The sequence below is a fragment of the Patagioenas fasciata genome, chromosome 3 (genome assembly GCF_037038585.1).
Source record: "Patagioenas fasciata isolate bPatFas1 chromosome 3, bPatFas1.hap1, whole genome shotgun sequence".
NCBI lineage: Eukaryota > Metazoa > Chordata > Aves > Columbiformes > Columbidae > Patagioenas > Patagioenas fasciata.
This window is the reverse complement of record NC_092522.1, coordinates 49,574,425-49,600,870: the sequence shown is the minus strand read 5'-3', so window position 1 is coordinate 49,600,870 and position 26,446 is coordinate 49,574,425. Positions and strand designations below refer to the sequence as shown.

The window sequence follows — 26,446 nt, the reverse complement described above, 5'->3', positions numbered from 1 at the left end:
GCAAAGAGGACACATTAACACTCTTACTCATTCGTGTTGCTGCCAATTAACAAGTACCTAGCAAGAAACAGAACAGATAAATTCAGCTATCCTGTAAGTAACATCTTAGAAGCTTACCCACTAAAAATGATTCAGAGGTGACCTGTCTATGATTCAACTGGTTGGCATTCGACTTGATGTCCTTGATTAGTCTTTCCTCCCAAATCTTTGAGGAGTATTGAGATGAGAGTACCAAGTTTAAAGTTACTGAGTCTCTTACTTCTTTTTAAAGTCTGGGTTTTCTCAGCTTTTATGTGTTATGTTGAACTCGAATTCACTTAGGCTCTTGTTATGAGGCTCTTGGATTTTGATGGTTAGAAACAAAAATATATAGTACACTGCAAGATTTGAACTTTTTACGTCTCTATCTCTGCCACAGGTATTGCAGCTTCTGGTGTCCTGCCCTCAGACTTATGAAACTTATTCTCTTGTGAACCTTATTAGTTGCTTTGAAAATGAAGGCAAAATCCTTGCCCTGACAGCTGAAGCATACCTGGGTTATTTTGAATCTCTGTATCCTGAAAATTGCAGTGGCCTCACTTCCTCCTTCTTGCTCTTCATTCCCATTTTATTTGGTTAAAGAGCATTTTGGATCTCTGTGTACAAGGCACAGGTGTTTCTGCTTAAGAGGAGTGGGAGTATAACCAGAAGTACATAATCCTACAATCCTACTAGACTGGTGTAAATATGTTGAGCTCTGTTAAGTGCAGATCATAGTGTGCAAACACCTACTTGCTTTTTGGGACAGATGGTGGGTGTAACATATTCAGCTATGTGTATTTTTTGAATTGGTACTGTTAGAGTGGGTACTGAATATGAAATTGTTCTAGGAATCTGATATGGACTTAACACTGTTAAGGCTGTTGTTGAGATTGTACTGATTTTTAACTCTCTTTTCTTCTGGCTGTTGGCTATCACTCTCTGAATCAATGAGAAGAAACTAAGTGAGCATTAGTTTTTTTCTAAAAGCAGCCCTTTGTATTGTATGCTGAGGCATTTTATGGGCAGATATTGCTGTTGAGTGAGTGAAATGTTAAAATACAAACTGTGCCTTTTCTTCAGGTCTTTTGGTGAAAGGTTGATTCAAAAGGGTAGTGACCTGAAGCAGCTTGACATCGAGCAGTGTGCTACCAATTCTTCTAATGTCAGCCTTCTTCCTAAGATAAAAGGAAGATGGGATTCTTTCTTTTAAAGCTGAAATAGGCAGCTAAAGGGAGGATGCTTCAGCACAATACTTTAATCAGAAAAGAAGCAAGAAACAAGTATAACAAAAGCTGTTCAAAACTTTACTTTGAAGCTTTCTATTTCTACTGAATCCTTTTAATCTATTCTATAACCTTTTCCTAACCTGCTCTTCTCTGCTACAGCATTTGGTTTCCCTAATTGTATTTTGCTTCCTAGAATCCTTTGCTGTCATAAAAATGAATGTTTCTCTTATGTCTTAATATAGATCGTACTGATACTTCACATTTTAACAACATGTTCTTAGTCATTATGAAACTGCTTTTTTTTTAAATTCTTCTGGGCACTGCTGGACACCGTGTCTCCACTGTTTCTGTTAAAATTGCAGGTACTCTGAGGCAGGGGTTCATTGTTCAAGTTTTGGTGGTTAGTAAGCCACGCTTTTTGCAATTTTGCTCTGCCCCATGCGCCCAGGTCCATTCCTGTGGGAGGAGAAGGTAAAGGTCTTCTAGGTACTGAGTTATCATCTACCTTATGCAAAAATAGCTGATGGGAGTGACAGCCTTTTGAATTGTCCTTGCTGAAGGACAGCTTGCTTGAGTTCAGTCCTTATTAGACAGCACATTTGTAGTGAGAAGAGCCTGTAGGCTCTAACAACACCTCCTGTGATGGTAAAGCTAGTTGATGTCAAAAGACAAGGCTGTGTGAAACCAAAGTCTGCCTATTCTTGTGTTCATAGTGTCATACAAAAATGACAGCTGGTACTTCTAACATAGCAAAGTGATGGCCAGATGCTCCTGACCATGCTGCTCACCCACACCCGCTACAGCTGATTTTCCAGATCTGAGTGCATAGGAGATGCGGTATGTGAACAACTGTCACACCCACCACAACATCAAACTTAGCATTAAAAAGCTGTAAGGAATGGAGTGTGCAGCTCAACAAAATTTGCGCTACAGATCTAATAGGAGTGGTGCTGTCTATGGCTCTGGTTATCTCATGATTAATCAAGCTTCTGTTTGGATGAAAGTTGCACTTTGAAGGTGTCAGCTGCTCTGGCATTGAGTTTTGAGTGAGCATTTTGTTGGGACTGGGGTGTGAATGCCTCTGTGCTCATGCTGCCTAGTGGAAGAGACTTGTGGAAGTATAAAGACTAATGCACTGAGTAATGCACCCAGTTCTTTGCAGCAAGCATTTAAGGAATATTCTCCCTTCTCCTTCACATCTATTGGTTTGGGTGGGGATTGGGTCTCCTGTGTCTGGTTCTTCCATTGCTTGCATAGTATACCCTGGAGCCCATTTTTCCCCAGACATTGGTTCTAGAGGCAGAAGGATGTGGCCAAAACTGAGTGGTAATTTCTATAAAGAAAACAAAATGTTATGTTTGTTTAAGCAGTTTTGGTGTAGCTATTGCTTTTCTTTTCCCCTATGAGACCAGCTGAACTCAGTGTTCTACATACTGGTGGAGCCTGAATGTTTCCTAAGGAAAGGAGACACACAGATACATTTTAAGTTTTGATTTTTGTGACCACTGGTGTAGACAGCCGCTCTAAGTTGCCTTGTCTGTAGTTTAGAATGCGGAGGAGAAAGTAAGCAAGCTTTAAAGCTCAAGTAAAAATGTTATGTCTTCCAAGTAGCATTTTTAAGTACCTTTTTGTTGTGTCTTAAAGGACTCTACTGTACTTCTCACTACTCATTCTTTTATAGTTATTCCTGGTTTTGTACAGGCTGCATCACTTGATATTATGGTACCTCTACTGCTAACTTTCTTGGAACAACCCTAGGTGTAAGAAACATGCGTAATATTGCTTCGAAAGCAAGCACTTCAGTGTAGTGTTGTACTTGTGCCAAAGGATAATTTGGTCACTGTAGCTTAAGGTTGAGTATGTGCCTCAGATGTTCTCTGCTGGACTGGAGCCTAGGAGACCCTAAAAGAAATTATTGTTGTCATTTAACTCCCAAACTGTAGTTTCAAAATTTTAAGAAATCCCTTTTGATGTTTGTTGAAAAGCACAACTGATTTTCTTTGACTATACAAGGAGCTTAAGTGCCTGATGTTACGTGCCTAAAACTCAATGTCAAGTTGTCTGACTGGATTGCTCCCTGATAGCATTTAATTAGCTTTTAATAAATATCTTATATAATTACAAAAGTAATAAGTTTGGCATCAGATTTGAGTACATGGTAGAAACTAACATTAAGATCCATGATCAAAAGCAAAATCCCATGCTCCCCAAAGAACACATGGGTTGCAAAACATTGACAAGGTTTGAGAAGAATGACCAGCAGCTATTGAGTGTGATAATTGTAAGGCCCTGAGGGAGGACAATGGGGCTGGAGGAGAGACTACAGAGGATTTTTATGATAAAAAGACATTTCCCTTCTTTCCTACCACTATGCACATTACTGCCTCCGTCTTGCCTATAGGATTAATAGTTTTCATGGCTGACTGCACTATGAGTGTGTACTCTGGAAACTTATTTCCACTAGAGAAAAACACAAGACTGTTAAACATCCTTTTCATTTGTGAGTGACACAAATTAAAAAACTCAAGATGAGTGTTGAAGCATATTAATATAGTACATTATCCTTTGAATCCAGAGAAGCATATAGGCACGTACTTAAATAAGTGCATATGTGGTACTACTTTAATGATATAGTCTAGTAACATGCTAATAGCAGAGCCACATGGAACACCAATGCAAAAGTATCTGTGGCTGATACTGCCACTCCCCATCCATTCTAGAAGAACAGTTTTCTACGTAGAGCAGAGGGAAATTACTCTTTTTCAAAGCAAACTGGTTATACTGGTATAAAACCTACAGGTAGATCAGCTGACGCTGAATGGTGAGCTCTCTGCAGAGCTGAGGGGGAACCGTGTCTGCTAGGCTGATTTAATCCTGAGTGTTATTACTGAAGAACGCTAAGGCAGTGTTGTCTTGTACCCCTATCACAACAAGTTTTTTGAGCAGGTACCCCCATTGTATGTATGTTTATTTATAAATTATGTACATGTACTAATATACTATGTACATTTTAAAACATACACAAAAAATGAAATTTTTAAAAGGATGAGATAAAGATTGAATAAACACTATTTAATTTGTTCTATTTATTAACAGTACAAGAAAATACTTTCTTCCAGCACCCAAACAGATTGTCTTGTGCACTCCCTGAGGTGGGTGCACCCTATGTTGGATGCCACTGCAGTAGGGGCTATGACAGGATCTTGATGCATAGTTCATATGTGGACAAGCAGACTGTGCCTGGCAAGCAGGACTGTGCTCATTTGCATCCAGCTCTGCCAGGCTACTTTAGTCCAGGCCCAGAGAGAGAGCTGCTGTAGAGTGGCTTGTCTCTCTCTGCCAGGTGTACCACCAGTCCCAGATCTAGTATTTAGCTGTGATGAAAAGCAGTATGTTCACCTGTTTCCTCTGTCTTCTCTCTCCCTTCTCCCTCCACAAATAAATAGCATTCTAGCTTGCCTAGAGAGCTTGAGGGTTTGTTGACATTGGTTACAAAAACTCCAGGGCGAGACTTGCTAATATTCTCAAGGCTTTTTTTTTTTTTTTTCTCCCACTAAAACATTGATGGGGGAGTTATAGCACTTAGGATGTAGTTGAATCTGGCCCTAAGGGCATAATGTAATCAATTCTTGATGTGGAAGGGAAAATGCTACCTATTCAGGGCTGTTCACAGTTAGTGAGGAGATGCATCAGAGATGATGGAAGAAGCTGATGGGATTGAATGAGACACAGCAGGTCTCTTACTTTTCTTAATTTTATTTTATTTTATGAGGTGGCCAACGTAAATAAAGAATGAACAGAGAGTAATGTTGCTTAAATGAGAGACCTTTGTGAACATAGCTACAAGCAGCTGAGGAAGTGGAAGGGCAATACAAAATAGTAAATCTGTCTGTAATATAAAACCACCTTTAGCAGTTAAGTCTGGAAGGCTTAGGAAGCAGGAGGCTCCCCATGGAGATAAATATTCTTCTTATGTATTTGCCTTGCTATTCCTGCACACAGAACCAAGAGAGCAGGGAGTGCTTAGCAATCGAAACTAGAGGTTCTTGAATACTCCTTTTCCTGGGGGATTCCACATTCAAAGAGCACTTAAAAACCAAATCAGAAAATGAAAGAAGGTTTGGCAACAGATGGGCATTCTTGACACCAGAGCTGCAATGCTGTTATCCTGGGTGGAGCAGCATCGCAGGCTGACACTGGGGTTTCTGATAAATGAGCACTGATTGGGGCAGCATCTCAGTGAAGGCATGAAGGGAAGTCTCAGCTTTGTAGAAGAACACAGTGGTAAAGAGGCAGAGGTGGCTGGATGTCAGTAGCAATAAAAGGAAGGAGAGTTTTGCCGAGCAGTGACTTCCTTAAATAACCCTCTATTTGTTATTTAAGTGAAGGCTGTGAGGCACCTAGAGAATTGATTATTTTTTTCCTTGTAGAAAATATGGTGGTGCTAGATAAACGTTTATGTGCTCCACGTGGATGTTTGGCACTTCCTTGCCAGCAGGGACTGGCCAAGGCAAGAAAGGGACTGGCAACAGCAGCTCTATGTGACTTGTTTTACATCTGCTATGAAATTAACTTGATTTTGCTGGGCTGGCTGGCTGGGCTGTAGAGAAGAGTACATTTCTGCCTTTGCTCACAGAAATACATATGTCACCTTTTGGGTTTTTTTGAAGCCCACAGAATTTTGAATGCTTCTTCCATTATGTTGAGAAGTATTGAAGAGGGTGTAGGTGCAGCATTCTCATACCTGTAGATTGTAGGAAAAGAATCAGGGAATACAACTTTCAACAATTTTCATGTAACATTACACTGTCTTCAAAATGAAAAAGTCTCCAGCAACAGACCTCCTTCACCGGTAGTTATAGCATTTCATCTGTGCTTACCTGCTAATTAGGTATTCCTTGCCAGAAAGGGTTTAATGGAAAAATGATGTATGAAAGTATGACTGTAGATGTCAGTACTTTGTTAATTCACATCACAGTATCACAGTATGTTTGGCATTGGAAGGGACCTCAAAAGATCATGTAGTCCAATCCCCCTGCTGGAGCAGGAAGGCCTAGGTGAGGTTGCACAGGAACATGTCCAGGCGGGTTTTGAATGTCTCCAGAGAAGGAGACTCCACAGTCCCCCTGGGCAGCCTGTTCCAGTGTTCTGTCACCCTCACTGAGAAGAAGTTTCTTCTCAAGTTTGAGTGGAACCTCTTATGTTCCAGCTTAAACCCATTACCCCTTGTCCTACCATTGTTTGTCACTGAGAAGAGCCTGGCTCCATCCTCATGGCACTCACCCTTTATATTTTTATAAACATTAATAAGGTCACCCCTCAATCTCCTCTTCTCCAAACTAAAGAGACCCAGCTCCCTCAGCCTTTCTTCATAAGGGAGGTGCTCCACTCCCTTAATCATCTTTGTTGCCCTACGCTGGACTCTCTCCAGCAGTTCCTTGTCCTTCTTGAACTGAGGGGCCCAGAACTGGACACAATATTCCAGATGGGGTCTCACCAGGGCGGAGTAGAGGGGAAGGAGAACCTCTCTCGATCTACTAACCACCCCCCTTGTAATACACCCAAGGATGCCATTGGCCTTCCTGGCCACAAGGGCACAGTGCTGGCTCATGGTCATCCTGCTGTCCACCAGGACCCCCAGGTCCCTTTCCCCTACACTGCTCTCTAATATGTAATTTCCCAACCTATACTGGAACCTGGGGTTGTTCCTGCCCAGATTCAGGACTCTACACTTTCCCTTATTAAATTTCATCAGGTTATTCCCCACCCAACTCTCCAGCCTGTCCAGGTCTCACTGGATGGCAGCACAGCCTTCTGGCGTGTCAGCCACTCCTCCCAGCTTAGTGTCATCAGCAAACTTGCTGATAGTACACTCAATTCCCTCGTCTAAATCATTAATGAATATATTGAATAATATTGGCCCCAGTACTGACCCCTGAGGCACTCCACTAGATACTGGCCTCCAACTGGACTCCGCACCATTGACCACCACTCTCTGGCTTCTCTCCTTAAGCCAGTTTGCAACCCACCTCACTACTCTATTGTCTAGACCACACCTCCTCAATTTAGCTGTGAGGATGCTGTGGGGGACTGTGTCAAAGGCTTTACTGAAGTCAAGGTAGACCACATCCACCGCTCTGCCATCATCCATCCACCTTGTTACATTCTCATAAAAGGCCATGAGTTTGGTCAAGCATGACTTACCCTTGGTAAAGCCATGCTGACTGCCCCTAGTAACCCTCTTATCCTTGATGTGCCTTGAGATGGCACCAAGGATAAGCTGTTCCATTACTTTCCCAGGGACAGAGGTGAGGCTGACCGGTCTATAATTACCCTGGTCCTCCTTCTTGCCCTTTTTGAAGACTGGAGTGACATTTACTTTCTTCCAATCCTTGGGCAACTCTCCCGTTTCCCAAGACTTGGCAAAGATGATGGATAGCGATCTAGCAATGACTTCAGCCAGCTCCCTCAGCACCTGCGGATGCATCCCATCTGGACCCATGGATTTATGGATGTCCAGACTATTTAATTGCTCCCTAACCCAGTCCTCATCGACTAAAGCAAACTCCTCCATTGACCTGGCTTCATCCAGGGTCTCAGGGGTACAGGGCTCCCCAGGACAGCCTCCAGTGGAGTAGACAGAGACAAAGAAGGCATTCAGTAATTCTGCCTTCTCTGTATCTTTTGCCACCAGGGCACCCACCCCATTCATCAGTGGGCCTACATTGCCTCTGGTATTAGTTTTATCTGCTATGTATTTGAAAAAGTTCTTTTTGTTGTCCTTGACCCCTCTTGCCAGGTTTATTTCTAAGGAGGCCTTGGCTATACTAACTGCCTTCCTACACCCTCTAACAGCAGCCTTATATTCCTCCCAAGTGGCCAGTCCCTGCTTCCATGACCTGTAAACTCTCCTCTTCTGCTTGAGCATACCCAACAAATCCCTATTCAACCACGCAGGCCTCCTGGCTCCCTTCCTATTACAATCACCTCTCTTTCTTTCTCTCTTTCTTTTTCTCTCTTTCTTTCTCTCTTTCTTTCTTTCTCTCTCTCTTTCTCTCTTTCTTTCTTTCTCTCTTTCTTTCTCTCTTTCTTGCTTGCTTGCTTGCTTGCTTTCTTGCTTGCTTTCTTTCATCAGAGGCAGTCTTAAGTTGTGAAGTCACCCACCTCTTCCTATGTGATCTTGTAGGTAGACTTGACACCACCTCCTCACCTACCTCTTCTTCAAGATCCAGGGCCTCAAACCTATTACAGAGGGGCACCTGGGGAGGCAAAGCAGGCAGGGAGGGGGGGGGTGCCCATGTTTGGGAGCAAGGAAAAAAAAAAGTGGAACAGGAACAAGAGGGGGTTGGAACATCTAATTTTTCTTTTTGAATGGCCACAGACTGTCTAGGCACAGGTGCAGACCTTTAATCTGTGACTTACAACTGAATAATGTGGAGTGGGACACACTCCTACCCAAGGCTGACGCAGCTGATCACCTGTTGTATCTGACAGCTAATCACAGAATGCTAGTGATTGGAAGGGACCTTGGAAGATCATCTAGTCCACCTTGTCCCAGAACATGTATCCTTAGGAACAGCAGTGGTAGACTTGAATAATTTGTACTAATGTAAGTCTCATCTCATCACTTAAGTGAGATGCCAAGAGAATGGGAAATCTTGAGGTATGGCAATGTCTCAAATGCAGGAGGGAGGGAGAGGGGAGCAGCAGAGAAGAGGAGCCTGGGGAAAATCGGGGTCGGCTAACAGTGAGCAGCTGGGAAAAGCTGGAAATGTACAGAATGGAGCAAAGGAAAAGAGATTATAGATCCAGGGCCAGCCTGAGAGGTGGATAAGCCAGAAGCACAGATGATTTGATGAGCCTAAGACAGCAAAGCGCATCAGTCACAGGGTAAAGCACTCAGGGAGGCTGACTCCCAGTTCCTGAGCTCAGGAAATAGTTGCTGTGGCGTGATGGGCAGGCAGTTTAGGAGGGAAGCACCACTTTAGCCTTTGAGCAGCAGTCAACATTCATAGCCCTTATTTCAATGGGAGCTTTTCCAGTTACTTGTCACTGAGTAAATACACTCCATTATATCATGAAATCATAAGCCAGCTTGATAGGAAAACAGCAGCTTAGAGCTTTTCCCTTTGAGAAAATTGATCTCTAAGTAGGTAACAGCATGCAGGACAGGACTTTGGGCCAGGATTTACAGAGCGAAAAACACAGACTTGGAAGCTTCCTTATTACTATGTTAGGAAAACATTACCTTAAGCATACCACTGATGCTGGCTATGGCTACTAATCAGTCACAGGCTTTTGTTGCAGACTGAAATTTTTTTCCAAATCGTGGAGGATTTAGCTCTGGTATAGCAATCCAAAGATCTGTTCTGAACACTAGTGTGAAGACTGTATGCTTCTTCTGTAAGAGAAAGCATACAGCTAGTAAATGTGAAGCTCCAGTCACTGAGTTCTTGAGCTATAAATGTCTTAATCCGTAGTTACAGAATGGGAAGCTATTATTTCTCTTGTGATAATGCCCATAAGCATCTGCAGGAGTCCTTAATGTGAAGTGCTTGGCACTCTGCAAACAGAAGGACATGCTTTGTAGTGATTGTTCCCAGGTTACTAATTTAAATTTACCTTGCAGTTGCATCCTGTATAGTAATACCTGCAGATTCAAGAAACAGAACTTTGGGCCTGGTTTTTACACAGCAGAAAGATTTTTTGGCTTTGTGTTCCATGCCACTACTTAATATGATCCCATATTAAGTCATCACTGGTGGTTTGTTTTGTTTTTTTTTTTTTTTTTTTGTGAACACATCATGAAGTTCTTTGAAAATATCTGCTGTTACTAGGTCCAAAATGAGACATCTAAGTTACTTCCTCCTCTTAGAAGCTGAGGCGTATTCTCACAGAAGTTAAATCCTACAGGGTCTTTCAGCTTTTATTGGTTCCAATGTTGGCAGCCCCCAAGAAGCATGGAGAAGATGACCTCCAAGAGTATCTGTGACCTGGTCTGATAGATGTCTACCAGGAAGCAGTGCCCATCTGGTCATCTCAGATCTTTTCCCTGCCTGATCTCAGAGTGCAGCACATTGTGTTTGAGGAGACAGACTTTGGATTCAAAGTAAAAAGCATCTCTCTCAAAAGGCTGTTGGGAAAGACTCATGATGGTCTTCTTTGCAAACCTACTTCCATGGCCTTGTTCGTGCCGGCCTGTGCGCTGGCGGCGGTGCAGCGCGGTGTGGGCCCTGGAGGGAGCTGAGCAGTGATACTGGCTGTAAGCAGAGGCTAGGCAGAGGTTGCAGGAGCGGTGCTGTGCTGCTGAGGGACTGCTATTTCCAGATCCCACTCTGAATTCACTGCACTGTTTAGCTCTATGTTGTGCTTCTGGCTTGCTCTCTGTAACTCCCTGAAAGCCTTCCCTGGGGTACAGTGGTTTGTAAACACATCTGCGCCATCCTGGACTTAACACAGGCAGTACAGGCAGTATATCTACCTTTTTTTACAGATGATTGCTGGGTTTGTGTTTTTTTTTTTCTTCCAGCGTGGAGTTGAAGAAATGCTCTGATTTCTTAAAACTGAGAAGTTGTGGAGTTTAGAGTTTTTAGGAAGCCTAAACAGTTGGAGTGGAGTCTGTCATGTATCCTGCAACAGAGAAACTGTCTATTACTGGGCAGTTGCATGTGCATGCTTTCCTGCAGTGATAAAATCTAGGGGAGACTTGTACTGCCCTAAGGAAGCAGGTTTGGAAAAAAAGTCTGAATATCATTCCCACACAGCTCCTGGCACCAATGTCCTTGGGCAAATTCTGGCTTTTGAGAATGTCTAGCTGGGCTGCCTCAAGAGCACCCTGCTCATCACCCTCTCCCAAATGGGTGCAGCATTAGGTGCTTATTTCTGTGTATGGGAAGTGGCATCAAATGCTTTGTGGACTATGTGCTTGCCTGAACAACTAGTTTCTGTCTTTCCCAGGAAGAGGCTGTAGCTGCCAGGAAGCAATTGCAGAGACCAGTACTGTAGCTACCTTAGCTTGTGTGGTTGTGTGGGATGGAGATGAATCATTAGGAGGCTCTGTACTGAAAGGAATGTTCTTGCTTGAAAAATCTTTACTGAGCTGTCTGGATTTCCAGTTGATATCCTTCCTTTTTTTTTTTTTTTTTTTTTAAAATGAATAATCAATTTTTGAACAAAGCAGAAAACCATTTCTTCATGAGATTTGCTCAAAAAAAAGAGGTTCATTTTTCAGTGGCATGTGTGTGCTGCTTTCAGCATCTCATTTTATGGGTCACTTGGTTATTGGCATGACATGATTTGCTTAGAAAACATACTAGGCTATTTTTTGTTCTTCAGACTCAAAATCCCTTGCTTTGGAGGTGGGGTCCTGACGTCAAATATTGCTAATGCTTATACAGGCGGATTTTTATATTGCACTGCTGCAAAGGAGTAAGTTGCATGTGGGTAATGGTATCTGTGAACAATGCACCCTAGAACAGACCAGGAGCCCAGAAGAGGAAGGTGTGAATGTGGATTGTACTTGCAAGAGTTACCAGTGCAGGGCGGGTACCCCCATGGGACCATCCCCAAGCAGCCTTCTGGCATTTAGTCATGAAGGTCTCCCTGCTGGCAATTGACGTTGTGCCGACATAAAACTATCCGTGTTGCTTTGTAGAGTTATTTCGTAAATGCGCACAGCTGTGCCTACAGCCAGATGTGTAACTGCTCTGTGATCTATCAAAAACACTATTACAGGTGATGTATGAAGTCAGCTTGGTGATGGTTGTCTCTAATCTGCTAGATATGCTCAGTCTCAGCTGGACTGCCAGGCGCAGCCAGTCTGCTCTGATGGTTGAGTGCAGCAAAACATTAATAGAAATCTTCAGTGGCAAAAGCAAGTGCAATGGACTATTGCCATGGAAGCTGCTGCAGCAGGAATTCCCCTGATGAGGGACAAGTGTGTTCAGTCCCACAGCCAGATGAATAATGTGCAAAGGATTATGTAAACTGACGTAACATGGTATTGCTTCAGCACTGACCCTGCTGTTTTGAGGTGTGTGGCTTTTTAAAATTTATTTTAACCACAAAACCTTGTACTAGTGTTTGGGAGGTTCTGTTGGATGTTGATAATGCTGATTGCTAGGTTGTAAGAAGGATCTCACCACAGAAATTAAGTAAGTATGTAATTAAAGGTGTCAACATTACCTGCAGTGGGCCGTTTATTCTTTCTGCTTCACTTGTTGCAGCTTGAAAGCTTTGTAGCCTTAAAACATTATGGTAAACACAAAGAAATACTTTCTTCATTAAATGTTTTCTGGCATTGCCTACAACAAGCCACACTTCATGGAAGACTGCCACATCTCTCAATGTTCTCATTCTCAGACCGGTGCTGTTGGTGGCACAGCATACATGTGGTCATTGGGAAAGATGTAAGACCTGCCTGCTTGGTCCCCTGAAAATGCTCAGAAATTTACCTATTTTCATACAGTGTCTCATCACACATGGTAACCTGCTGAGTGACAGCCAAAATTCTTTACCCTTGGCACCCCAGTCTTGTTCTTGATGCCCCACTGAAGTTCTCCACCTTTCCTGGGCTGAAGTAGCAGGTTATGCAGGGCCCTGTGGTCATCACCCTGGGCAGAGCACTGAGGAAAGGGAGATGAGAATCTGGGTCCGTACATAGCAGGGAAACAAGCTGAGCTGCAGGAAGTTCCTTAGTTTACTAAATACTTTGCTAAATTATACCATTTAGTTAGAATTATACTGTTTGGTTTACTAAATGAGTTCTTTATTTGACTTGTCATAAGTCAGCACTGCCTGGAGGCCAGGGACTCTTTTGACCAGAGTCAGCACAGAGCAGCTGTGCGTTGGTTTTCAGTCCTTTTTCATTTGCCCTTGGATCACTTCTAGACATGCTCTTAATTCTCTCTATGGATAGAAGTCAGAGTGCAATGTGTGGATCACGTTATTGCTGATGCTGTGAGGAAAACAATCTTTTATAATGCTGGGAGGCAAGATAAAAGCACCCTTTTGCAGAAGCTGTTTGGAACAATTTTTGTGACTAGGTTTTTACGTGCAGATGTGGAGGCATTGTTAAAGGCTTACTTATAGAGGTTGGAAAAGTGCAGTCAAATCACATTTTTACTAAATAGCTTGGAACAAACTTAACTGAAACCAAATGTAGAGCATAACCGTGTGCTGCTGGCTGCTTAGGTAAGGGTGCAAAGTAAGTTTCTGGGTGAAGGTGACCTAGTAAAAACTTACTCAGAAGCATGGGCTACCAAGAGAGACCCTAGTGTCCAAGAGGAGAACCATCTTTGGAAGGACTATGTCCAGTTTCATCTTCCTTGTGTCAGAAAGCCAATCTAGTGCCTGTTTAGGAGGTTGGGTTTTTTTTGTTCATTTGTTATTTAAATTGCTTCTTCATAGATTAGCTCTGAGCTCCAAGCAACTCCCGAGTATGGATCATTCTTTGATCACTTATTTGGAATTCTTGTGCTAAGCGAACCTAAAGGAAAAGTCAGATTAATCTACCAAAATAGCAAATACAAACATCTACTTGCTCTGAAATATTGGTCAGAACCCTAGTTAGTATAAATTAGGATGACTCCTTTGACTTGACAAAGTAGACTTGTCACTGTAGCTTTGACTGCTTTTTTTAAATGAAGAGGAACGAAATACATGCAGCAAAATGTCCTGCATTAAAGATCTGTATACTTGCTGCCCAGTTTCTGCAAGAGAGCAGTATCTGAAATCAACTGGAATAAAACACAGAAGAGAACTGCTATGTGCTCTTCAAGCTATCTTGACAGGCTTGTCATAAGACCATCAAACTGGCTATGGTTTGAGAATGGTCTGGCATACATTTCTTCCAGACCATTAAGAACAGAGCTGATACGAAAACTGATTTTCTGGCAAGCCAGATAAGCTCCAGTGCTTCCAAAGCTTACGTGATGGAACTTTGTGTGAAACCGAAATTCTGAAAAATCTCACTTGGGAAAATATTAAAACATTACTTTTTATTTTGTTGCTGTTTTTTTTCAGCTCTTCGTATTGGTCTCTACTCGTTGAGAAAGATGAAAAAATGTTTAAACTGTCATATATCATCAATTCCCACTTTCCATGAAAACATCATTTTTATGATGGATGTGTATTTTCTGACTGAAAACTTCTGTCAGCATTTTATAATGTTTTCTGAATAAGACCCAAAAATCATTTTGTGCACCTTCAGAAAGGGAACTTCTCAGGAATATAAAACAGTCTATAATTGCTTGGACTTAGGAAGAAGGAATTAATTGACTTTTCAAATCCTAGTCTTTGAAAGCTGTGCCATATGTCAGGGGAGAAAATATTTCTGGATAGATTTTTCTTAGGTATGTATCTGTATATAACACACCTGAAAGTGCTGTCCTCATGTGTGACTCTAAATTGTTAGCTTTTTGCTCAAAGAAGACAATAAAATTATTTCTAAATTCTTAAACTGATGTTTCTACCACTCCTGTATCTGGTTCAGGAGTATTGGAGTCTGCCCAGTTGCTAATGAAGTTAAATTAATTTGAAAATCAACCCGAGATTACAAGGTTGGTTTCCAGGCTGTGCAGTTTGGACCGGCATATATATGGTAATAGCTGGGCCTACCAAGATAACAGGGTATTTTATCATGAACCTCAGTTACACTTTGAATGTGAGCAGTAAGTCGCTTGTACAGCAGAGCAAAACAAGATTTTTTTTCTACTGTGTTTTTTTCTTACACATCTGATTTATCCTGCCCCAAATGACAATGCTTTTGACCTCCTTATGATTTGTATGTTATGTTGTAAGCACCAATAGATTACAGTAGGTTTTGAAGCTTTCCATTTTTATGCTGAGCCTCTGAACTCTGAGTTACTAAATAACAGGTTGGTAATCACAACAGGAAAAATGCAAAAGGATAAATTAACCTATTAAAAATGTGTTCAAATTACTTAGTCCTGCAAAGCAGTTAATATAGAAAAAGCAGTTAATTCATTTGGAGTCCTTATTTTTTTTCTAACGTGCTGCTCTGTAAGGAAGACCAGAAACACTGGTGGGATTGGAGCAGGGGGAAGAATGTGACTGATGGGGACCCATCCTAAAGAGGACCGGACTGTAGGAGGATGTGTGGGGGCTGCCTGAGGATGTTTCATGTGAACATTTTCTTAAATATTTCTGTGGTTTTTTTTCTGCAATGTGTGCGTTTGCTAAGGAGTTGAGCGTGCAGCCTACTCTCTCACCAGGCGTTGGATCGGACGAGGCTGCTGCAGTTTGCCCTGAGCTGTGCCGAGCCAAAATGCGTTCTGCAATGCGCCTGCTCCGAGGGCGACGTGCCAGCCTCCGCTCCACAGCCCTCTTTCCAGCATGGAAACAGAAATGGCTTTCCCTGCTTAGCTTCTTCATTTATTTCGTGTCTACTTTACAGTTAAAATAGCCGTGGCTCTGCGAGATGGAATGAACACCGTCAAAATAGGTTCTAGTAGCAATAGTGGCTTGCACGGTGATTGCTGCTGATTGCACGTGCAAGTTTTTGCTGGTAGACAGGATGAGAAGGAAGGAGAGTTTGTGTGTGCCTGCTGTATCGTAACCATGGAAGTTTGTTATTTTCCATGTTCTGCAGAGTCCCTTAAGCAAGGCCAAAGTGCAGGAGCTGGCGTGTGCTGCCCAGCCAGGGGTTACTCAGTGGAGCTCTGTCCCTGCCCTGGGTGTGCACAGATCACTGGTTCTGACTCCGTGTTTGGGAGCTCCAAGAGTCCTTTTGTGCTCTGGTTCTATAGCTTGTATTGGAAATCCAGATTGGTTTTTAAAGCAAAAAAGCCTACATAAATAAATGTATTCTCCATGCACACACTTCAGGGCAGAGGAGAGAGAAAAAACTGAATTTTACAGTCATAATTGTATATTCATTCTGAGAATGGAAGACTAGGTGAATCCACTATTTAATTTGGCTGAGTAAAGCTTTGAAAGATAAATCGTGCATGTATTGAACACTGAACCCTTCTTATTTCAGTATTGTTTGGGTAAATGCCATTTAAGTCAACGTAAAAATCCTTTAAAAGTGCAAATTCACTATTTAGGTTTCTTACACAGTTGGATCTATGTTTGGGATATATTTGTGTACTTAGATAGAAAATCATATTTAAATATTTTATACTAGTCATTAACTATGCAAAACCTGATTAATGTTAAAAATTCAGTTCTCTTCCAACAGAAATTTAATGTCACTCTTGTTTTATTGCATATTAGTAAATTACGAAACAATTGTGCTCACTGTGCCAATAAAGGCTGTTTTTTAAGACAATGAGATTGTACAGAGGCTTTCAGAATTATATTTAGTCAACAATTAGGTTGATGTTTGAGTCAGAAAGTGATTCAGCTGACTTTTTTAGAACTGTGTGGGTTTTGCATAGGGAATGGGTTACAAATCTTGCACATTTTTTTCGAGAAGGAGACCAGATAGGAGATTGTGTGGCTGGAGCAGGACTGCTGTGTTAAGAAAGCATTGTCCTATCCAGTATACCTGGCAGCTTTCCGTAATCACTTTTCAAGTTAAACTTGTACCAAAAACTTAATTATATACAAAAGTACCTTTTTGTCTGTTTGACTGCTCTTGTCTTCCTAAAGATGGAGTCCAGCCTATTGTCCATTTTCACGTGTCTCAAGACTGAGATATTTCACTTCATAAGACTTAATACTTTATGGATGCATTTTTTTGCTATAGGCTTCTGCTTTGAAAGGGAAGAATTTAAAAACTACCTCTGTGCTCTACCTGGAGTGTTGCCTGGGCTACTCAAGACTTCCTGTATTAGTGGGAATACACTCTGTGCAGTGTGGTGTTATCAGAAAGCCATATCTACTGGAGAATGTCAAAACGTGATTAAGCTGTGGGGAAGGAGGAGGTGATGTGCTCTAAGTCACTCATACAGAATCATTTGTAGGAGCATTTTATGTCAGCTGTAACAGCCTAATGGATGCTAGCAGAATATAAATCCCCTGATCAAAAGAAGATAACTCTTTGTTAAGAGGCTTTATTATTGCAACAGCAGTTAAGGTTAAGTAAGTATATCTATTCTAGCACCATAGTTTTCACTTATAATGAACACCTGTTATCTTTTAAGCTGAAATTTTCTGCTCTGTCCTTGGCAGAACATGGTTTGTGTGAGGCTCTTAGTCTTGCTATGTAGAGGAATGTGCTTCCAACTGAACTGTTTCACCTCCAGTTTCTCAATCTCACAAATTAAAATTGGAAAGTAATCTTTAAATATATGCTTCTTTCCCCACTGCACTCGGAGAGGAAAAAAAAAAAAAGGCAATTGAGTTTGCTTCTTTGGCATTCTTTGCAGTCTGAAGGTTCACTGTTTCAATGTCTTGGTGCTATTTTTGCTGCCCTTCTAGTAGCTTGAGTTCACCAGAGGACACCGAAACATTAAGGCTTAAGAGCAAGTCCAACCACAGTATTTGTGTAGTTCCTCATAGTACTGTTTCATGCAAAATTTCTGCAAGATGTTGTTGTTGCTGTAACTGAGGATGTGAGCTGAGACACATGGGTAATGGAGAATGTGACCTGACCAATACCTTAGTGCAGGGATGTCAAACTCATTTTCTCCGGGGGCCACATATAAATGTACAGTCCTAAAATGACATTCGGCCCTTGGAAGGCAACCGTGAGGCTGACGTGGCCCCCGGTGAAAATGAGTATGACATCCGTGCCTTAGTGGATCTTTGCAGTGCTAGGTTGCAGAATAGCAAATCTCATGCTCTGTTTCAGCTGGGACAGCTGATGCTGAGGTCCAGGCAGCCACGCAGGGCAAGGAAGACTCACGCTTATAAGGCAGAAATTTGAATGAGAAGCTGGTTTTGATGAGGAACAGTGTGGTTCAGGCAGTCTCAAGGCTGAAGTGAGGCTGTTAAACTAAGGTGCAGTATTTATTCGATCCGAGTCTTGGTTTGGGGCTACAATCACAACACTATCTTTTGCAGAAGGATGTAGAATTGCTCTTAAGCACTGCCCTGCCCATTGAGTTTTTCCACACTGCCCCTCTCAGGTGTATTGATTTTCACTGCTTCTGTAGGAGAGTAGAAAGGTCCCTTTCCCCATAACTCTTACCTGGTGATTAAAGCACTGCTATGGGGTGAGACCATGAAAAATGCTACTTTTAAAACTGAACTTAATTAGCTTACGGGAGGGATTAGAGAAGAGAGGGCTGTAAGGACTGGTGTCTGCGTCACTGGTGTTGCAGGCTAATTTGGCTTAATATAATCTGGTGTCTGACTGGATAACCTTGTTACACTGATATAGTGCTGCCAACCCTTAGAGCCTTGTGGTTTTTGTTGGTGTTTTGCTGGGGTTTTTTGTTTGTTTGTTTTACCTGCTCTTCTTATGGAATAGTTGAAACTAGCAGAGAAAGTGCAAGATAATTTAAAAGCTAGAGTAATGACAGTGTGGGGCTGCAAGGCTTATTACATTATTGGGAAGAAGAGGACCAGTGTATACACTGTAATGCTAAAATTTTTCACTGTGATGTGGGACAATGACATTAGCCACATGATGTCTTTGACTTGTTCTGGTCATATGCTGTCTTGGGGGTGTCAGAATGCAGGATAAGGCTCCAGTGTGGTGGCAGAGACACAGAACTTGGAAGTGCATAGGCATGATCTGCACAGCTTTGTGTCTGGAGGAGAAGCAGATTTGAATGTCAGAGGATTAATGATAGTGAACTGGGCAGGAATTGGGAGTGCAGAAGAAAAGGTGGGATCAGGTTCTGGTGCCCAGGAATCATGTCAGCTGGGCTGGGGGCAGCACTCTCTCTTTGGAGGGCTTAGACACCTTCCTTCTGGGCTATTTTGGGGAAGGTACTGCTTTGACACACATATGGAAAAAAAAAAAAATTATTCAGAAAAAGGCCAAAACAGCTGCTGAAGGTGAAAGGCACAGGTAGTTTATAAGTTTATAAATGCATGCTGCCTTACAGACCTGTATGCTCTCTAAGTCTTGCTACAAACAAATAAGTGTGCAGAACAGAGGAAGAACTATACAGAATGCACTGTGCTTGTGTACTAAAGGAGGGAAACAGAGAACATAAGGGAGAAGTTTCCTGATGAGCTTTGTCAAACAGTGGAAATGGTTTCAAAGCAATTAACTGACATGCTCTCACTTGGACCTTGTTTTCCTGCTTTAGGAAAGTTAGCCCTGCTTTAAATTGCTGGTCTTGGACATGCTTTATGAGGATCAGGAGTGAGCTTACCTTCCCTTCCTGCTTTTGTCCTAGGTCCAACACGAAAGATGCCCCTGACTGCCAGTGCCATGGACTTTTTTCAGCTCTTTGTCCCTGATAACGTACTAAAGAATATGGTGGTCCAAACCAACATGTATGCCAAGAAATACCAGGAGAGGTTCGGTAGTGATGATGCCTGGATTGACGTCACCTTGACAGAAATGAAGGCCTTCTTAGGCTACATGATATCAACCAGCATCCACCACTGTGAGTCTGTTCTCAGCATCTGGAGCAGTGGCTTCTACAGCAACAAGAGCATTGCACTTATCATGACGCAGTCACGGTTTGAGAAGATCCTGAAGTACTTCCACATTGTGGCCTTCCGCTCGAGCCAGACAACGCATGGCCTCTACAAAATCCAGCCCTTTCTGGACTCTCTGCAGAATGGCTTTGACTCTGCTTTTAGACCTTCACAAGCCCAGGTAAGAGTTAACTTGTTGGCAGGGAGCATCTAACCTACATGCTTTAGGTCGTCTCGCTGTGACTGAAAGCACAGAGCACAACTGCCTGTAGAAAGAGCTGAGGCTTCAGAGAGTGAAGCCGGGCTGCGGTGCCTCCATGAAGCATGAGAGAAAGGTGGCACTTCCCTACACCAGTCCTCAGCAACGTCTGACTTATAGCTCTACAGTGCAGGTGCCTGGCATTTTTCAATAGGAATGATGCTCTCTGAGTTGGGGCTGTTTGCTTCAGTGGTGTAAACAAGCCTAGAGACTTCTCAGTGAGCTTGGCACCACTGGGTTTTGCTATCCTGAGAATGGATTGCAGGCTCCTCCTGCAGTCCAGGAGAGTGGAAAGGGCAGAGCTGCTGCAGCTGTGCTGGAGGCACAACCTGTAGCTGCTTCTGCTACAGGCTGAGGGTTGAGGAACGAAGTTTGCTCAGAATGACTGGCCCTGTCCTTAGCAGTAGATGCTTTCCATGTGGTCCAGCTACCTCCCCAGGGCCAGGAAAAGGGAAAATAATCAGGGGGTAGGTGCCTTTGCTCGCTGTGGTTGTCAGCTGCCCTCAGCAGCACTGCCTGTGCCTTGTGCCAGTCCTGGTTTGTAATGATGGGTGATGACTCTGTGGAAAAACTTACTGATGTGCAGATTTGCAACCAAAATGCCAGGGAACTGTAGTTATTTCTAGACTACCTGGAATAAAAGTAAACAGGACTCCAATTAATTTTTGTTTCCAGATACAATAAGGGATAATCCTTATGGCCATTGACTTAAATGGGCAGAAGATAAAGGCTTCGGAAATGTGATCACTGTGTCTAAGTATAATGGTGTGCTGTGGGATGTGCTGTGAGTGCAAATCCATTAAAGGATGAAATTTGATTTGCATGTATATCCCTTCTCCCTTCCCCCTTCCCAAGCAAGGTTTGAGAACTGAATTGGCAAAATCATAGCATCCTATTTGCAGTGTCAAAACATCTGAATCTCCACAAGCAAATGTATGTTTGTGCTGAGCTTGGTAAGGAGATGCTACTATAAAGAAAAAAAAAAATGGCAGGGGGGGAAGAAGAAGTGACAGGCCAATTCTCTTGCTTCCCCCTCTACTTTTCTGTTCCATTGTCAGTGTTTACGTCAGTGATTTCTACACAGCGTGTTTCAGTGATATTGAGTGAAATAAAAAGCACTAAAATACAGCTTCAAAAATAGCTCTGTGAGAAAGAAAACGGGTTTGGACCTGTTGTTAAAAATACCTTAGTGTAGTGCCTGTAGCCTACTGGGGGATGTTCCACGCCTCCTAAAATGAGCTTGGTGCCTAATGTCTTCCTGAGTTCTATAAGGCAGTGCTGCACACTACCTGTCTCAGGAGACATGAACCCATCTGCTCAAAACAACAGGAAAGATCTCTCCCTGGAAATTGTCTTGAGTGCAGATTAGCAGACTGCAGTAAACATCAAACCCAGAATATCAGGCCTAGTGAGAAATAATAGAAATACTTAAAAATAATAGCCCAGTTGCACAAAAGCAAAGGGAAAAGACAAGGGGAAATACCCATTCAGATGGGCTTTTGGATGTGCTGCCTTGGAAAGTGTTTTGGGAAGAGGGGCCCAGGTTTCTGTAATCAGTGGTCCTGTAATACCAAGTTCAAAATGGATTTATTGCTTAAAATACGCCTGTATCTTAAACATAAGACTTATGGTATCTGGATGGTTTGTGCCTGAGCCGTGATCTATGCTCAGGCATTAGGCTGATGTCTTGTAAGTGGCATCAAGCAGAGGAATGACTTGGGCTCCTTGCTGTTAACTACAGCAAGGCTGTTTGGATTTGCAGGTAGACTTATTACTGACTTTATTCCTCTGGCAGTGTGGACTCACACGATGTGGGTTAGGAAGAGGCATTTTTAACGCACCCCTATGGACAGCACAGGCAGTCTGTGTCAGGTGGGCAGTGCAACATCTGCCTTCACTGTTATTTCTTCTACAGATTTGATATTTTGTTTTTCGAGAGCTAGAAAAGATTCTTTAAGTGGAATTTAGCTCTCAGAAAATATCTGGTGTGTGTTTTTTTTTTTTTGTACCCCCCCCCAAAATATGTGCCTGCCAAAATTACATGACAGTTTCCATGAAAGGAAACAGGGAGAGACAACTATGCCAATATACCAAAACAAAGAAGGGTCTAGTGGATTATAATTATTTTGCTAAATATACTGAGCAAACAAAGGAAATAATTACCCTCCAGCTTATTGAAAGCTCAGAACATTATAGTTGTGTATTGTAGTGCTAGCTTCAGTTTCTGAAGTAAAAAAAAAAAAAAAAAAGAGGTGTTTTGACCTAGATTGGATAAGAATGACAGGAATATTCTCTGCATCCTGTCCTTCCCTAACATCTTCTGTATAAACAACTGCTGCCTCTATCTGAGCAAGAAGAGGTGGAAGTTTGGGTCAGTTCCTGCCATCAGTGCCGTCTCTTTGGTGCTGGAGTATGCGTAGTTTTGTAGCTTGGTTACTGTTGACAAGTAGAAGCCTGAAGATGGGAAGATGCCCTGCCTGAGCTGAGGTATGCTGCAACAAATTCAAGAGTACTCACCTGCCAGGGGTATACACTGAATTCCAGAAAACGGAGGAGTTCAGGAAAATAACATTACAGCTCAAATATCCTTCTGTGCCTGCTGAGTATTTATATGCTTGTCAGCGGGATGTGTCTAGACAGGATTGCTGTCCCCGGCTGCTCCTCCTGGCTGGTGTGGGAGAGGTCAGGAGCACAACTGCAGGCACTCTCATCTTCCCTCTCGCTGCAAAGTACCTTCCCTTTGGCATCTTGGAACCAAACATTTCTGTATCTGCCCAGTGAAATGTCATCTGGGAACAGCCAGGTTAAGTCTTTAGCTCAGGCGTCAACAAACTCCCTGGCAAAATAAGAGACATAACTCTAACCTCTTGCTCCAAAGGCATGGTGCTAAAATTTGGCCAGTAACTAGGGGACTTGTTTGTGTTTCACTCTTGGGGGTTATCGTAGGGTACAGCTAAACAGTTTGACATAGTTCTTCCAAACCAGCTCACAGCATTAGAGGACGGCTCATCTGAAAACACAGAGGGGCAAGACCAGGCTGACGAGCTCATAGCTCTTCTGTGTCCTCAGCATTAAATATTGATTTGGTATGGGCATTTCTGAATTAAAAGATCTTGCTCAAGTCACACTTCTATATCTCAGTTTTCCTGTTTGCAGAATGACTCTTTGTAAGGGTGCTGGTCCCAAACCAGGACTGTTCTGTCTCAGGGCTTCTGTGAGTGTAACACAAAGATGTAAATATTCAGAGGACATCAGCTAAGTGGAGCAAGAGAAAGACAGAGAAGCAATAAGAATATTGAATAGCAAAGTAATAGCAATTTCTGATGTTCTGTAGCTCTTGGTTGGTTGATTCTTTGGTGAAGCCAGATTTTAGGGAGAGTTTAACAGCAGAAAATTAACCTTTATGGCTATTTTTAAATTACTTCATGGTAATGGATTGCTGAAAGAACAGATTTTTTTTTTCTTTGAAGAGAGTCAATTGAAGACTGATCAAATGGGCAGAGAAGCGTGACATCGAGCCTCCATCAGAGGTGGAAGTTAACCTTTGAATGACAGCAAAGAGGATCAGTAGAATGTGGATAGGGCAAGCAGGACTTTGAAAGTGAAGAGAAAGAATCTGTCTGATATATTGGAGAAGGAGAGCTATCAGAGAGAAAAAAAGTGAGGTGGCCAGTGTGATGGACTAAGGGAGTGGCTTTCCAGCAGCAATCTGTAGGGCAGGATTGCCTTATGTTGAGGCCAAAAGGAAAACTGTTGCAGCATGGCAGTTGGCTTGGGTGAAAATTTTAGTGTGTGAGTGGGTTGTTACTTTAAAATGAGTAACTTTTTAGAGCTGTTACTCAGAAAGAATGGAAAATAGGCAGGTTTTACCTGGCTCAGAAGACCTTGCAAGGATTTGGAGGTAAAGACTGACAACATTCAGATTCACTGGCCAGCGAGATCTGCAGCAGGAGGAGAAGGACTTCTGCCATGGCTAAAAAAGGAGATAATAAGGAGTTAGCTTAAAGGAAGGGAGATGCTCTCAAATGTAGCATAATAAAACCAGAACTGACAGCTAGATATGCAAGCAGAGATGTCAAATGCTAGCAGAGAATTTAATTTAGACAAGAGGAGCTCTGGAGCAAAGAAGCAGAAGCACAAGCTACCGTTGCAGAAGCAATGGCTCAGTCTGCATACAGGTACAGTTACCCAGGGGACTCAGTTTGCAGCTGGATGGTACCTACCAAAAGCCAGAGACAAGGCAAGCTGGGGCAGTTTCTCCAGGAGACAGGTGGAAGAGAGAGCCTGTGTCGGGGCTGGCCATAGAACTAAGAGAAGATGAGTTATCTCAAAGAGGTGTTGGTTCATTATCTAAGGCAATGGAATCCAGCAAGTCCACGCACAGAAAAGTTAGTGACCCTGAGCTTTGCCTACAAGTCTTTTTGGGCTGTGGTGATAGCAGGATGAGTGGAACTGTTGAGTGGAGAGAGCTTTGGAGATTTTCTAAAATGGAGAAGAAAGAAAGGCACTCCTGACAGTGGCTAGCTGCTTTGTTCAGTGAATGAAAGATGTTGTGAGATGTAGCAGTTCTGGAGAGGCAAGACTCCAAGATGAGACTCCAACATTTGGAGTGCATGTACATATTGAGCGAGAAACAGAGTGAAAGCTTATTAAGAAGATCTAGCAGGGATGAGGATGGCTGTAAAGAAGAGGAACAAAAATCCCAATGGGATACCTATGGGGAAGCAAACCAACTAAATGAGGAGCTTCTCAGACCTGAAAAAAACTGGGAATTTGAAATAAGAAAATGGGGGTGATTTTGGTGAAGAAATCCATAGGATATCTTTGTATAAAAGGAAGTCAGAATAGAGAGAGGGGAGGGCTTGGGGAGTGAGTCAAAGATGGTGAAGAGGTGGCCAGGAATACATGTAGGAGTCAATTAAGTCTGAAAGTAGATTTTTGTATGGGAAGATGAGAAGCAGGAAAGAGTATGTCATGCAGACAGTAAGCTCACTCTTGGAGAAGTGGGTATTGCAGCGACAGCAAGAATGGGGAGGAGGGAGGAAGCAAATACCATTTTGCATGGGGATTTACAGGAGGAGCGAGGAGACTCAGAATGGAAGAGGATGAATGAACTGACAGGACTGCCCAGTAGCGAGAGAACTTTTGTCATAAGAAAACCATGTCAGTGCCAGAAGCAACAATTGCCCCCTTTGAAAATCAGATGGGGATCAGCCGCTCCAGCAGCAGGCACAGCCCATGCAGTGTCCTGCTTGTAGAGCCATTTACAGCTGCTGAAGCAGCGGTTGCACGTGGAGGGGTGATGACAGCTGCCTCCCCACCCTTTCTGGAGGAAGCCAGAAGAGCAAGCTCCAGGGTTTTCATGTCAGTTCTGCATGTCCACATACCTTCTTTGCAGCAACAGCAAATCTTGCCCTACCCTGTTTCCATTTTCGTTCCCTCTCGCCAGTAGGGACTTTGGAGGAGCATTTATTTATGCAGAAATGGGAACAACTGAAACATTTGGAATAGGGGAATGAAGGGGAAGCTCTAGGTCCTAGGAGAAGGTAGGGCTGATTGTGGGTAGGGAGAAGAGGAAGGTGAAGAGACACTTTAAAATTCGTATTTGCTTTCTAAATTTAAGGCTGACAGGCCTGACTGTGTCTTAGAAGGCAGAAAGAGGTAAGCAGGATGCAGCAGAGCTGCTGTGAGGAGAGCTGATGCTGTGATGCAAAGGAGGGAGCTAAGCTAATGACAGAAGGTAAAAAAATTTCCTCAAGTGATGCTTATACAGCCTTTTCTTTCTGCTGCTCTCCATATGACAGCGAGAGAGGTTATAAGAGTTGAACCACACCACACTGCAGGATCTGGCAGGTAAGCGAGCCTTTCCAGAAGCTGAGGAATTCTGAAGAGTGTCTCCAGCCCCATCCCAAGGGATGTGGTCCTCCACTCTGCACAGAAGAGGCAGAAAGGGAAAAGCGAATGAGGGCATGTTTAATTTTTGCAAAAAGCTGACAGAGCTCCCCAAAGTGAAAGTGTGAAATGCCCCAGGTGGCCGTCAGAGAGGAAGAGCAGGGTTTTGTGTGGACCTCGAGAGAGGAAGAGGATTTGGCTTCGGTGGGGAAATGGGGCAGCTGCAGCTTTAAGAACAGGTAGCTTTGTGCACAGCTCTTCTTGCTTGCATCTGCATTTTGTTGTATAATTTGAACATTTCACAAGAGTGCTTTGAGATGGTCCTGTGAATGTTTTATGAGCCGTTAAGTAGTGGAGTGTGTATAAATGAAAGTGTGCAGCCACCACTGCGCGAGGAGGGCATGGGTGCCTATTTTGGGCTGACAGTGATGTTCAACAAACATCTTGTATTCAGGAGGCCAGCAGCTGCTCATCACTGGTACTTAACTGCTTACCCACCACATCTCTTCTACAAGCTTTGCTCCCAGGTTTAATGCAGCTT

General features: G+C 42.9%; 1 protein-coding gene across 1 annotated transcript in view; it reads left to right on the top strand.

The window, feature by feature from the left end:
• Positions 1-26,446, top strand: part of PGBD5 (piggyBac transposable element derived 5) — a 72,170-nt gene that overhangs the window by 12,898 nt on the left and 32,826 nt on the right. Inside the window, exon 2 of the mRNA XM_065834776.2 lies at positions 19,508-19,935. Within this exon, the coding sequence (XP_065690848.2) occupies positions 19,508-19,935 (428 nt within the window). The remainder of the gene's footprint in view (positions 1-19,507; positions 19,936-26,446) is intronic.